Source organism: Dipodomys spectabilis, unplaced genomic scaffold (genome assembly GCF_019054845.1).
Source record: "Dipodomys spectabilis isolate Male_0828 unplaced genomic scaffold, ASM1905484v1 ptg000207l, whole genome shotgun sequence".
NCBI classification, from domain to species: Eukaryota; Metazoa; Chordata; class Mammalia; order Rodentia; family Heteromyidae; genus Dipodomys; species Dipodomys spectabilis.
The window spans coordinates 10,019,229-10,032,618 of NW_024870884.1; the positions used below are offsets into that span (position 1 = coordinate 10,019,229).

Sequence of the window (13,390 nt, forward strand, 5' to 3'; positions counted from 1 at the left end):
CCACGACCGACAAATATATATATAAATATATATAGGCCCTTAATGTTTGGCTGGAGAGCAAGTCTCTCTGCCAGAGTTGGGGAAAGATAGGGTTTGAAGGTTGATTTTCCTACTCTGATGGGTGAAAAAGGTGGTGGTTAAGAAGGAATTGGCCAGGTGCCAGTGGCTCATGCCTGTAATCCAAGCTACTCTGAGGATCTGAGATCTGAGGATCATGGTTCAAAGCCAACTGGGGCAGGAAAGTCTGAGACTCATATCTCCAATTAACCACCAGAAAAGCAAAAGTGGCACTGTGGCTCAAGTGGTACAGTGCTCACCTTGAGCTGAAGAGCTCAGAGGCAGTGCCCAGGCTCAGAGTTCAAGCCCCATGATGGACCAAAAAAAGGAGGAATTGGTCATCTTGCAACTGCACAATCAAATTTCAACTGCATCATGACCTACATATCAGAGACATTATCTATAACTCTAAAATTAGCAGGCTGGGAGTTTGTTTTTTTGGCCATCCTGGGCTTGAACTCTGGGCCTGGGCGCTGTCCCTCAGCTCTTCAGCTCAAGGCTAGCTCTCTACCACTTGAGCCACAGCACCACTTCTGGCTTTTTTTTTTTTTTTTTTTTTCCTGCTTATGTGGTGCTGAGGAATGGAACCCAGGGCCTCCTGCATGCAAGGCAAGCACTCTACCACTGAGCCACCTTCCCAGCCCTAGTAGGTTGTTTTGTTTGTTGGATTTTTTGTTGGTGGTAGTGGTGGTGATGTTGAAACTTAGACTCAGGGCCTGGGTGCTCTCCCTGAGCTCTTCTGGCTCAAGACTAGTGGTCTACCAATTGAAGCCACAGCTCTACTTCCAGGTTTTGAGTGGTTAACTGGAGTCTCACTGGGACTTTTCTGTTTGGACTAGCTTTGAACTGCGATCCTCAAATATCAGCCTCCTTAAGTAGCTAGGATTACAGGCATGAACCACTGGCACCCAGCTATTTGTCCGTTGAAAGGGTCTTGCTGTATAGCTCAGACTAGCCTCAAACTCACAGTCCTCCAGCCCTCAGCCTCCCAAGTGCTAAAATTAAAATAGTTGTCTTTCAGAGTTACTGAACTAAGAGCAGGCAATGTGAGCTGTAGGAGAAGCAGCTATAACTAGAGGGCTTTGCAGGAACTAACAGTTAAATCTTGAGAGATTCCTCAGGTTTTTCCTCCATTTCAAACCGCATGCTGTCTTCCAGTGTGAAAGTTCCAGTTTCACAAGTGAAGGTTCAAATAGGCTAGTAGTCCTTTGATATGGAAGTTCACAGTGACGTCAGACATCTGCCTACTAACATCAAAACAGTATTCTGCTCAGAGGTCAGCTTCCACTAGTCCCAACCTGGGCTTAACTGCTAACACCCCAAGCCTCTGATTCTTAGCACTCTATGTAAGGAGACATGCCCTAGTTCTTTCAGGTAGTTAAATGGCTGGGCACTCACATCTAACACATAACAGTGAGCATGTATGCCACGCCATCTGGCAGCAGCTTCCTCTCCTGCTCACGGTCTGAAACAACCACTGACAAGAACACTGGGCAACGCTGAAGCCGGCCATTAGTCGCTACTAACAATGAGTAACACAGCAAGAGCTAGAAGTACAAACAATTTATTAAATAAAACCTTCAGGTAGTCACTAAAAAAACAAAAGGTAAACGGAACAACTAACATCCACTAAAAAAAAATGTAAAAAGACTTTCCCTCAGGAACATGGAGGCCCTGAGTTCTGACCTGTCCCCAAACCAAAGACAATCATGGTGAGGTAATGTATGACACAGAACATCTTTACACAAAAAGGGACAACTGAGCAATGCCCCTAAAGAGACAAACATGAGTGAAAATGTGGATATGCTTTGTCATCAATTAAGGGGGAAAAAAATCTCTAAAGAGGAATAATTATTTTCTTTTCTATCAAATTCTCTAGAATTCTGAAATATTGAACACTGAAAACTAGAAAAGAGTCATAGAGGAGAATAAGGAATTCATTCAATGTAGGCAGTTTGTAAGTTACTATTTCAAGTGCGGTTTAAGTGAAAGCATATCTGATATTAATAAGCAAAATCAGAAGAACTCAGAAAAATGGCCTTTGGATTGGGGACCTCAGAACTCAGAGAAGAATCCCATCTGTGTTCCAGCAGCATAAGACTGAGGTCAGACAATAGAAACAAGTCGACTTTTGTAATAGTAGTTGTTGTTTATGGGGTTTAAACTTATTAGGGCCTAGGCGCTGTCCCTGCGACTCTTGGTACTCAAGACTAGCAATCTACCACTTGGAACCACAGTGCCACTTCCAATTTTTGAGTGGCTCATTGGAGATAAGAGTCTCATGGGGACTTTTCTGCCCAGGCTGGCTTCAAACCCCGATCCTCAGATCTCAGCCCCCTGAGTAGCTAGGATTACAGGCATGAGCCACCAGTGCCTGGCAACAAATTGACTTCTGCACTCCTGCTCAGCTCTTAGGTTCCTGGTGCTGCTCTTTCACTTGAGCTATGCCTCTTACTTTTTATTTTTTGCCAGCTAACTGGAGATAAGAGTCTTGAGTATTTGTCTGCATGGGAACCTCATTTCTCACAGCTCAGTGTCCTTAGCACTTGGTGCCCAACTTACAAACTGACTTTTCTTATCTAGCTTTGCAAATTATCATTCATGATTCTCACTGAAAAATCAAATAAATAAATTTTTTGGAAAGCTCAACTATCAGTTAAATACAAAGCTGGCAAAAGTTTTATCCAATTTTTTCTAGGTCATATGAAAATATAGTTTGAAATAACTATATACTTCCCACAGTTTAGGTGATAGCTGTTCTTTTTTTTTTTTTAACTCAAGGCTTGGACACTGTCCTTGAGCCTCACTGTATTCAAGGCTAGAGGTCTACCAGTTGAGCCACAGAGCCACTTCAGGCTTTTTCTGAGTGGTTTATTGGAGATAATTGTCTCATGGACTTTTCTACCCAGGCTGGCTTTGAACCATGGCCCTCAGATCTCAGCCTCTTGAGCAGAATTACAGGCAGGAGCCTCCAGCATCCAGCAATATAGCTGTTCTTTTCTGTTTGTTTTTTGTTGTTGTTGTTGTTGTTGTTGTGGGTACTGGGCTTGAACTCTGGGCCTGGGCGCTGTCCCTTAGCTCTTCAGCTCTTCAGCTCAAGGCTGGCTTGAGCCACAGCACCACTTTCGGTTTTCTGGTGATCCATCGGAGATAAGAGATAAAAGTCTCACAATCTTTCCTGCCCTAGCTAGCTTTGAACCTCAATTCTCAGATCTCAGCCTCCTGAGTAGCTAGGACTACAGGTGTGAGCCACCAGCACCCAGAATAGTTGTTCTTAAATATGGTTAAATGCCCTATATGGTGACAGAATTTTGTGTTTAATATGATCATGTCAAAAAGTAGAAAATAAAAAACTGGAACTATGCAAGAGTACATATACATCATTCGTAACATTTGGGTAAAAGTCAACTTTAGAGCTTAACAAGTGCTGCTATTGCAGTAAACAGAAGTTACAATATTAGACCTTAGCTAGAAGGCCCCCTGCTAAGTACAAAAAGGTCAGGAAAACAACGATGTTTTATTTTTTTTGAAAATCCCCCAGTACGTAACAGAGACTTTCATGTTCTCTTGATGGAAGATCAATGATGTAAAATGAATCAAGGAATATGTATTTAACACAGAATACTTACCAAAAAAAACCCACTTATGACATCATTTCATATTTTGCATTTTGGCTTACAGGAATACAAAAAATATGAAGATCATTATGATGTTCTACAGATAATTATATGCTTTAGCAATAAGATTCATTTTGTTTTTTGGTGGTTGTGGGGGTTTCAATTTAGGCCTGTGCTTGTGGGGAAAGAACCAGAAGAAACAAGCAGCTCCCATAGGCATGCTGGTCCTGGGGTGACAGTTTATACCACGTCTTAATGTCTCTCTATCTCTCTTTTCATTTCATAGGCCTCCTCCCTCCTCTCCCTTCATTTCTCACTGCTGCCTTAATATGACTCCCTGTACAGTGTTCTCTTTCTCATTCCCAGCTCACTCTGTGAACGATCCCCATAGAAAACCCAAGACACTGAGTCTCAACTCATACATGCACATAAACGCAGTAGCCTCAGCCAACATGACCCCCCCCCCCACACACACACACACACAGGACAAGGATATGGACTTTTCCAAGGACAGGTAGGACAGCATCTTGTCCATCGGAGGGTACCGCTTCAGTGAGGGCTCACACCCCACCAGAACCAGTTTGTGTTTGGCTCTGGTTATAGCGACATTAAGACGTCGCCAATCTTTCAGGAGTTCACCAAGCTGAAAAAATATAATTTTCAATTGTTTGAGAGTTTTGGGTTTTTTTAGCTTGTTCTGACAAAGAACATAGTTTTGTCTTAAAATGCTCCCTCCCTTTTTTGTTTTTTAAGATTTTAGGCATGACCATCACATCTGGCTGCTTCTCTAATTTTAAAATAGACTACAAGAAAGATTCATGAACATGTTTAAAATTCCAGGCAGACTAAGTAGATGAGGACTAGAGAAGTAGTTTCAAGATGGACATTTTAACAGCCATATAAATGTATTAACACACTCAAGAAAAATGAATTAGGGAAAAAAGCAGCAAAACCAAAAGAATCTGGATTTCCATATTTAGAAGTATAAAGCCTTTGTGTTTAAAATGCTTCAAATAGAGTCTGGGAATGTGTATGAGGCCGTGGGTTTGATTCCTTGGTACCACATAAAACAACAACAAAAAAAAAAGCAAGGAAAAAAAAAAACATTAAAAATCAGTTAACAGTGGCAAATGCCAGAGAAATTAAGCTAACTCATATATTATACCAAAAGGAGGTCTTTTGCATTTCAAGATACCTAGGTACTTAAAAATACCTTTTATATATATATATATATATATATATATATGGAGCTGGGCGCCGGTGGCTCACGCCTGTAATCCTAGCTACTCAGGAAGCTGAGATCTGAGGATCGCGGTTCAAAGCTAGTCTGGGCAGGAAAGTCGGTGAGACTTATCTCCAATAAACCACTAGAGAACCAGAACTGGCACTGTGCCTCAAGTGGTAGAGCGCTCGCTTTGAGCTAAAGAACACAGGGACAGCTTCTAAGCCCAGAGTTCAAGCCCCACAACCAACCAAAAAAAAAAAAAAAGAAGGTATATGTGTATATATATATATATGTGTGTGTGTGTGTGTGTGTGTGTGTGTGTATATATATATATATATATATGTATGTATGTATGTGTATATTTGGAGACCTACTATACAGTAACTTTGCCCCTATAGTTGGGATTCATTAATCATAGTATTTATCTACCCAAACTGAGATAGTGCTCAAGGAGTCTCACTTAGGTAGCTGCCAGTAAATTACTATCTTGAAGTTAAGAAGTGTTATAATGAAATAAGCTACTTGATTAGAATGTTAAAAAAAAAGTCAAAAAAAAAAACTGCTGAGCACTGAATTACTGGCTCAAACCCATAATCCTAGCTACTCAGGAGCCTGAGCTCTGAGGATCACTGTTCAAAGCCAGCCTGGGCAGAAAAGTCCCTGTGAGACTCTTAACTCCAATTAACCACTCAAAAAACAAAAGTGGTGCTGTGCCTCAAAGTGGTAGAACACTAGGTTTAAGCAAAAGAACTCAGGGACAGCACCCAGGCCCTGAGTTCAAGCCCTGCAACCGACAAAACAATGTTTTTTTTTTTTAAAAAAAAGGCTCAAATGCAGTATCCAGGAAGTAAAGTAGCCAAGAGGGAAGGCAACCCAAATGTTGATCCAAAAGTAAATGGATAAATATATCTAAATAATGAAACATTATTCAGCTTTAAAAAGGAAGTGCTATTATTTGCTATAATATGAATGAACCTAAGTGCTATACTCCAGTCGCAAAAAGACAAATACTGTATGATTACACTTATGTAAGGCACTAGAAAGTCACATTCAGAGATAGGAAGTAGAATGACAGTGATGTACAATGGCAAAGAGGATAGAGTTATAGCTTCGCAAACTGCAGAGCTCCTACAGATTTTCTTTTCTTTTCTTTTTTTTGTGGGGCGGGGAGGTGAGGGGCAGTCCTAGAGCTTGAATCAGGACCTGGGCGGTTCCTGAGCTTTCGTGCTCAAGGCTAGCGCTCTACCACTTGAGACACTGCTCTGCTTCTGACTTCTTGTTGGTTAACTAGAGATAGGAGTCTCATGGACTGCCTGGGCTGGCTTTGAACCTCAATTTTCAGATCTCAGCCTCTAGAGTAGCTAGGATTACAGGAATGAATCACAAGTTCCTGACCTGTAGATCTCTTAAAGAGCAGTGAGAACATCCTAATACTATTGAACTATAATAGTGTAAATGGGTTAAGATGTTAAATTTCATGTATGTATACATTTTTGCTTATTTGCTTTGCTTTGTGCCTAACTGGCACAAAGTTTGAGGCCTGACTAAGAAGGGCAAGGCCCAGAGGTCAAACATTAGCACCACCAAAAGAAAACAAAAAAAATCCAGCAAAAAGTAAGAGGGAACAGACAGAGAAATAGAAAACTGCCACAAAGGAATCAGAAGCAAATGCAAAACTGCAATGAACTTACAGTTCCGTCCTTATTACTTCTGACAAAAGACACCAGGATGATTCTTTTATCTCTTCCTTGGTATTTGTCCACTGTATTAACTTCCACCATCCCAACAGAAGAACGTGCCAATAAATCATTGATGATCTTTAACTGCTGACGATATGGTGCAATTATACCAATATCAGAGGGATGACAACCAGCCTATGGAAGAGGACACATTTAAAATGAAAAAATCCTGATTTTTAAGTCCTTTAAACTTCACTGAATTTATTAAGCTACAGGTTTACATTATCTGCCCAACTGATGTTCACAATAGGTACTCTTATCTGAGTATACAAGCATTACATTTGCTCTAAACCAATGTCCAGTGGAGAACCAGTGGCTTATGCCTTTAATTCTAGTTACTCAGAAGGCTAAGATGAGGATCATGGTTTGAACCCACCTGGGGGAGGAAAGTCCAAGAGACTCTTTATTTCCAAATAATCCCAGAAAAAGCCAGAAGCAGTGCGGTGGCTCAAGTGATAGAGTGCTTGCCTTGAGTAAAGGGAGCCCAGGGACAGCACCCAGGCCCAGAGTTCAAACCCAAGGACTGGCAATAAGTAAATAAATAAATATCCTCATTTCTCATAAAGAAACAAATACTTAATGGATCCACAAATTGTGGTACCTATATACAATGGAATATTAGGCAGCCATTAGAAAGGACAAAATAATGGCATTTGCAGGGAAATGGATAGAACTAGAAAAACTCATTAAGCGAGGTAAGCCAACAGCAAAGAGACAAATGGCACATGGTCTCCCTGAGATGCAGATGTTAAATACAAAATGCAAGGAGATACAACAACGTAAACAGGACTCAAGAAACATAGGACCGGGCTGGGAAGGTGGCTCAGTGGTAGAGCGCTTGCCTTGCATGCCTGAGGCCCTGGGTTCAATTCCCCAGCACCATATAAGCAAAAAAAAACAAAAAAAGCCAGAAAGTGGCGCTGTGGCTCAAGTGGTAGAGCGCTAGCCTTGAGCTGAAGAGCTAAGGGACAGGGCACAGGCCCAGAGTTCAGGCCTCACAACTGGACCCAAAAAAAAACAAAAACATAGGACCTCCATTCATCTTGTCGAATCATTACTAAATGACCTCATGTTGTTGACCACATATAAGCTATATATATGCACACATCTGAGGGAAGCTAGGAGGAGGACACAGAATCAGAGGGAAACAGGAAAACATACAGCAGAGGAGGCCATCAATGCTGCATTGGGCATTAATGAAAACAAACTAAGCAACTCGAGGGCAGCGATGGGAGGAAGGATTGAGAGGGACAAAGGGAACAGCTAACACTAAGCAAAAGGAAAGAAATGGGGGCTGGGAAGGTGGCTCAGTGGTAGAGCGCTTGCCTTGCATGCCTGAGGCCCTGGGTTCGATTCCTCAGCACCACATAAGAAAAAAGCCGGAAGTGGCGCTGTGGCTCAAGTGGTAGAGCGCTAGCCTTGAGCTAAAGAGCTGAGGGACAGTGCCCAGGTCCAGAGTTCAGGCCCCACAACCGGACCCAAAAAAAAAAAAAAAAAGGAAAGAAATGTACATACCACTCCATGTGGAAGAAATAGTTGTAGTGTCTAAGCTCATAGAATTCACAAACTCTGTAGACCACAATAAGGACCATTTGCCTCATGAAGGTTAGAATGTGTATCACTATCTCACAATACTTTGAACTTTGTGAAATATATGTAATTACTTAATCACAATAAAAAATTATATAGAGTTCAGGCCCACGACTGGACCAAAAAAAAAAAAAATTATATAGAAAAACAAAGGAGGAGGTGACAATGCTCGACAGGAAATGTACTCATTACCTCACTCATGTAACTGTAACCCCTCTGCATGGTATTTTTACAAGGAAAAATCATATATAAAAGAAAAGAAACAAATACTTGGCCATTGCTCCTGCAGCTTTTAGAGCATAGTGATCTGTATATCACCTAAAAGATGTACTGCCACTCAAAGCTACCACCTTCCGAATGCCTTTCACTCCATACAACTGATATAGAAGCTGCCAACACCCTATCAAATTGGCTCAAGGGTGTTTTGAAATTATCCTCAAGTGAACCCCTAAATGCCATTAAAAAAAAAATTACCTGTCTGAGACAAATTTTCTTCCAAATAAACACTATGGGTTTTAGGCCCATTGTCGTCATAAACCAGAGTTAATCCCAGATCTCAAATATTACACAAGTGCTCTGCACCTGCATACTGATTAGCCTTGAACATTCTCAATTACCTTAATAAAAATTGACGTCAGGAAAACTATGATTTGGGCCTCTGTTAAGTTGCTCACACCACTTTTTTCCACTTGCTCAGGTGCTGGAACCTAAGTAGAAAAATATGTAGCTTGTTTATAACATCTCCAAAGTTGAAGAGGTCTGGGAATGCCCAGTTTCCCAGCGAGATTTTACTCCAAGATCTGCAGATACAAGAAAGATGCTGTCTTCATAGCAGAAGGTGAAAGCAGCAACAGAAAATTAGTAAATCTGAGTCAGGAGCTGGTGGCTCATAACTATAATCCTAGCTATTCAGGAGGCTGAGATCTGAGAATCCCAGTTTGAAGACAGTTTAGACAAACCTATAAGACCTCCTATCTCCAGTTCACCAGTAAAAAGCCAGAAGTGACAGTGTTAACCTTCATAGAAAAAGTTAAGGATAGCACAAGAGCATGAGTTCAACGCCAGTACTGGTGCGCATGTATGCACATGCATGTACATGAGTAAACTGCTGAGGAAGCAACACACCGGGAAAGAGGGACCCAGGCGCCACTTCTGGCAAGGCCCACTCTACACCACGCATCCATGCGTTACTCTGTCCCCTCCCATTGTACAGGAATCCGACAGAAAAGACAGTGACTTGCTCATGACCTCTCAATAAATCCACACATCCACAATTCAAACATAGCTCTGCCTCTAGTGTCAAAGCTCTTTATGTTTTCTTGTGACTTTTATATAGGTAACACAGAAAAAAAAAAAAAAAAAAGGTCCCCAAGCTCTACTTGACTCTCCAAGGGCTGCTCTATTATTAGGCATCCTCCATCATATATATATATATATATATATATATATTTTTTTTTTTTTTTTTTTTTTTTTTTTTTTAATTTTTTGTTGGTTGTAGGGTCTGAACTCTGGGCCTGGGCACTGTCCTCAGCTCTTCAGCTCAAGGCTAGCGCTCTACCATTTGAGCCACAGTGCCACTTCCAGCTTTTTCTGCTTATGTGGTGCTGAGGAATTGAACCCAGGGCCTCATCCTTGCAAGGCAAGCACTCTACCACTGGGCCACCTTCCCAGCCCCAACCTCCATCATCTTTAATAAAACTTATTTGGAATCCTAAGGGTAAGAAAGAGGCAACCTGAGTAGCAAAAATAAAGAACAGAACAATCCTGGTGAAGTAAATAGCTAAATTACAATTAGCAAACTAGAACTGTTTTATAAAAGCAGAAGACTTTATCCCCTTTAGTAGTGGGGTTTGAATTTAGTGCCTGTACGTTCTAGGCAAGAACTCTACAGTTCAGATATGACTCTATGCCCCTGCACAACCCCCACCAAAATGATAATGGTTTGTTAAATTTCTCCAAGCCAATCTTCTAGGCTTTAACATAAAATCAAATACTTTCTTCTTTATTTTTCTTTTGTTTTTAAGATAGGGTCTCACTAGTAGTCCAGGCTGCCTTCAACTTCTCCATCCTCCTGCCTCAACCTCTAGAGTGCTAGGATTATAGGTGTGAGCCACCATTTCTAGCTCTAAAAGCAAGTCCTTTTTTACCTTTTTATTTTTGACAATACTGGAGTATGAATTCAGGGCCTTACATTTGCTAGGTAGGTGTTTTCCCACTTGCGCCATGTTCCCAGTCCATTTGTGGTTTTACAGTTATTTGTTTCTAGATAGGGTCTTTGATTTTTGTCTAGTCAGCTTCAGACCTAGGTCATCTTATATATTCCTGCCTTGTAGCTGGGATCACAGGTATGGAACATCCATGTGGACTGTCTGTTGGCATGGGGTCATTTACTTAAGAGGTAAAAATAGGATTAAGGATTAAGGCCAATCCAAGAAGTTAGTAAGACTCAATCTCCACAAGTAAACTGTGTGTCAGTGTGTTCCCGTCTCCCCAGGTACTCTGGAAGAAAGGAGGGTAAAAGATTCAGATCCCACACCTGTTCTGGGCAAAAATTCAAAAACCTATCTGAAAAATAACTAAAAGCAAAAGGAACTGAAGGCGTGGCTCAAGTAGCAGAATATTTGCCTAGTACCTCTTAAGCCCTGAGTTCGAACCCCAGTACCATTTTTAATGTCAGGGCGGGGAAGGTGGCTTAGTAGGGTGCTTGTGTAGCCTGCAGGAAGACCTGGGTTCAATTCCTCAGTACCACATACTCAGAAAAAGCTGGAAGTGGCACTGTGGCTCAAGTGGTAGAGCCTTGAGCAAAAAAAGCTCAGGGACAGTTTCCAGGCCCTGAGTTAAAGTCCCACAACTGGCAAAAAAAAAAAAGCCAGTTTAGGAATGGGGATATAGCTCAGTGGTTGGATACTTAGCCTGCTCAAGGCCCTAGGTTCAATTCCCAGTGATGAAAACAAAGTCAATTTATTATTGTGTGTGCACGTGCGTGCTCGCACACATAAACCCCAGTCTTGGAGCTTGAACTCTGGGCTGGGGCACTGTCCCTGAGCTTTTTTTGCTCAAGGCTAGTGCTCTACCACCATTCCACTTCTGGAGATAAAAGTTTAACTTTAAGGGGCTGGGAAGATGGCTCAGTGGTGGAGCGCTTGCCTTGCATGCCTAAGGCTCTGGGTTCGATTCCTCAGCACCACATAAGCAAAAGAAAAAAAGCCGGAAGTGGCGCTGTGGCTCAAGTGGTAGAGCGCTAGCCTTGAGCTGAAGAGCTGAGGGACAGCACCCAAGCCCATAGTTCAGACCCCACGACCAGACCCAAAAAAAAAAAAAAAAGTTTAACATTAAGAGTGAACCACCAGTGCCCAAACCAAGTCAATTGCTGGACTAAATCTCCCAAAGATACCTGAGCCAACTGAAGTAAAAAACCTTTATGTAGAGGAATCAGAAGCAGAGCTAGTTTGCCCTTGATTGATAAAATCCAACAAAGAATATTGATGCAAGCTGAGACATTTAAATATTGGCATAAGAGGGAAAAACTTTAAAAAAAAATCTTTTTACCTTGTCTGTATTAAGAAAACAAACAGGATTGTTTGGCTCAAACACTCCAACCAGCCAAGGACTATCAGAATAATCAGCATAAAATTCCAGCTCCAGCTTCACGTCTTTGAAGTTAGGCAGGCTAATCACAGCGTTGGCCACTTTATCTGATCCACACTCCAGCTTTCCTTCATAGGTCAGCTTATTACTTAAGGACATAATTTTGCTAAGAGAATTGCAGAAAATAATCTTAGCTTTGGTAGACAAAAGCAAACAGGAGAACCACTCACAGGGAACATTTATAAATACCTATTCATTCTGTACTGTACAGTTAATTGTACGACAGCGTCCTTATTCTTCTCTAGCCTCTTGAATAAACTTTCACTCATGCCAAGAGCTCTGCCAAAAAAATCAAATTCAAGTTTTTCAATATATACACACAGTGCTCCTTAAAAAGAAGACAGTTTTCAATTGAAACATAAGGCCGGATGGGGTGGCATATAGGTCCCAGCTGCTGAGGAGGTTAAAGTAGAATGAGGGGCAGAAAGATGGCTTGAGCACAGGAATTCGAGATGACCCCTCTCTGAGAACCTCAGCTCTAATAATGAAACAAAACTTAAACGTCTGTCTACCTTGCTTCTCGGTTTAGCACCAGGGGAGGCAGCTGTTGATGATCCCCTACCAACACGAATCTCCGTGAAAAGAAAAGTGGGCCCAGGCAGACTGGTTGGCTAATTTGAGAGGCTTCATCCACAATACAAAAATCAAAAGTTCTGCGGGAAAATATTGGATGGTTTATTCCCATACATGTTGTTGCAACAATAAGCTAAAAAGAAAAAATACAAAGAAAAAGATCCATTAGTCAAATGTAAAAGAAACGTAGCTCATTTTTTAATTTTCTTTTTAAATTTAAAGATAAAAAAATAAATGTTTTGGGCTGGGAATGTGGCTCACTGGTAGAGTATTGCCTAGCATGCATGAAGCCCTGGGTTTGATTCCTCAGTACCACATAAACAGAAAAAGCTGGAAGTGGTGCTGTGGCTCAAGTGGAAGAGTGCTAGCCTTGAGCAAAAGAAGCTCCGGGTCAGTGTCCAGGCCCTGAGTTCAACCCCAGGACTGGAAAAGTAAATAAAAAATAAATGTGTTTCTACAAGCAGCAAGAGTCCTCCAGTATTTTTAATTCTGAAATTTTTTTAAGTATGTGTGCAGTACCAGGGCTTGAACTCAGGGAGCTTCAGGATCTGAAAGCCATCCCTTAGCTTTTTCACTCAAAACTGGTGCTCTACGACTTGTACCAAGCTTCTGATTGTCTTTAAGTTGTTAGATAATTGGAGTCTCATGGACTTAGTGCCCAGGCTGGCTTTGAACCATGATCCTCAGATCTTAGCATCCTGAGTAGCTAGGACTACAAGTATGAGCCACCATGCCTGGCTTAGTTAGGATTGAGCCAATTAGGTTAGGTATGAGCCAAGTCCCAAAACTTACATTATACTCACGCACCAGTGTCTTAGCCTGTAATCTTAGCTACTCAAAAAGCTGAGATCTGAGGATCACAGCTGGAAGCCAACAGGGGCAAGAAAGTTATAAGACTCTTATCTCCAATTAGCCAGCAAAAAGCCTGAAGGAGAACTGTG

At 41.5% G+C, this 13,390-nt stretch overlaps 1 protein-coding gene across 2 annotated transcripts in view; it reads right to left on the reverse strand.

Annotated features, from left to right (window-relative positions):
* Positions 1-395: 395 nt before the first annotated feature.
* Dna2 (DNA replication helicase/nuclease 2) overlaps positions 396-13,390 on the reverse strand; it is a 37,342-nt gene continuing 24,347 nt past the window's right edge. Inside the window, exons 15-22 of one of the 2 annotated variants that reach the window (XR_006150148.1) lie at positions 12,389-12,582; positions 12,066-12,155; positions 11,778-11,982; positions 8,846-8,935; positions 6,591-6,773; positions 4,171-4,317; positions 3,449-3,643; positions 396-406 (exon numbers count right to left, since the gene is read on the reverse strand). Coding sequence is in view for 1 of the 2 variants with exons in the window: in XM_042696553.1 (XP_042552487.1) it covers positions 3,575-3,643; positions 4,171-4,317; positions 6,591-6,773; positions 8,846-8,935; positions 11,778-11,982; positions 12,066-12,155; positions 12,389-12,582 (978 nt within the window). In the remaining variant the exon portion in view is untranslated. Of the gene's footprint in view, positions 407-3,268; positions 3,644-4,170; positions 4,318-6,590; positions 6,774-8,845; positions 8,936-11,777; positions 11,983-12,065; positions 12,156-12,388; positions 12,583-13,390 lie in introns of those variants that run through there. The other variant, XM_042696553.1, reaches the window with a different exon arrangement.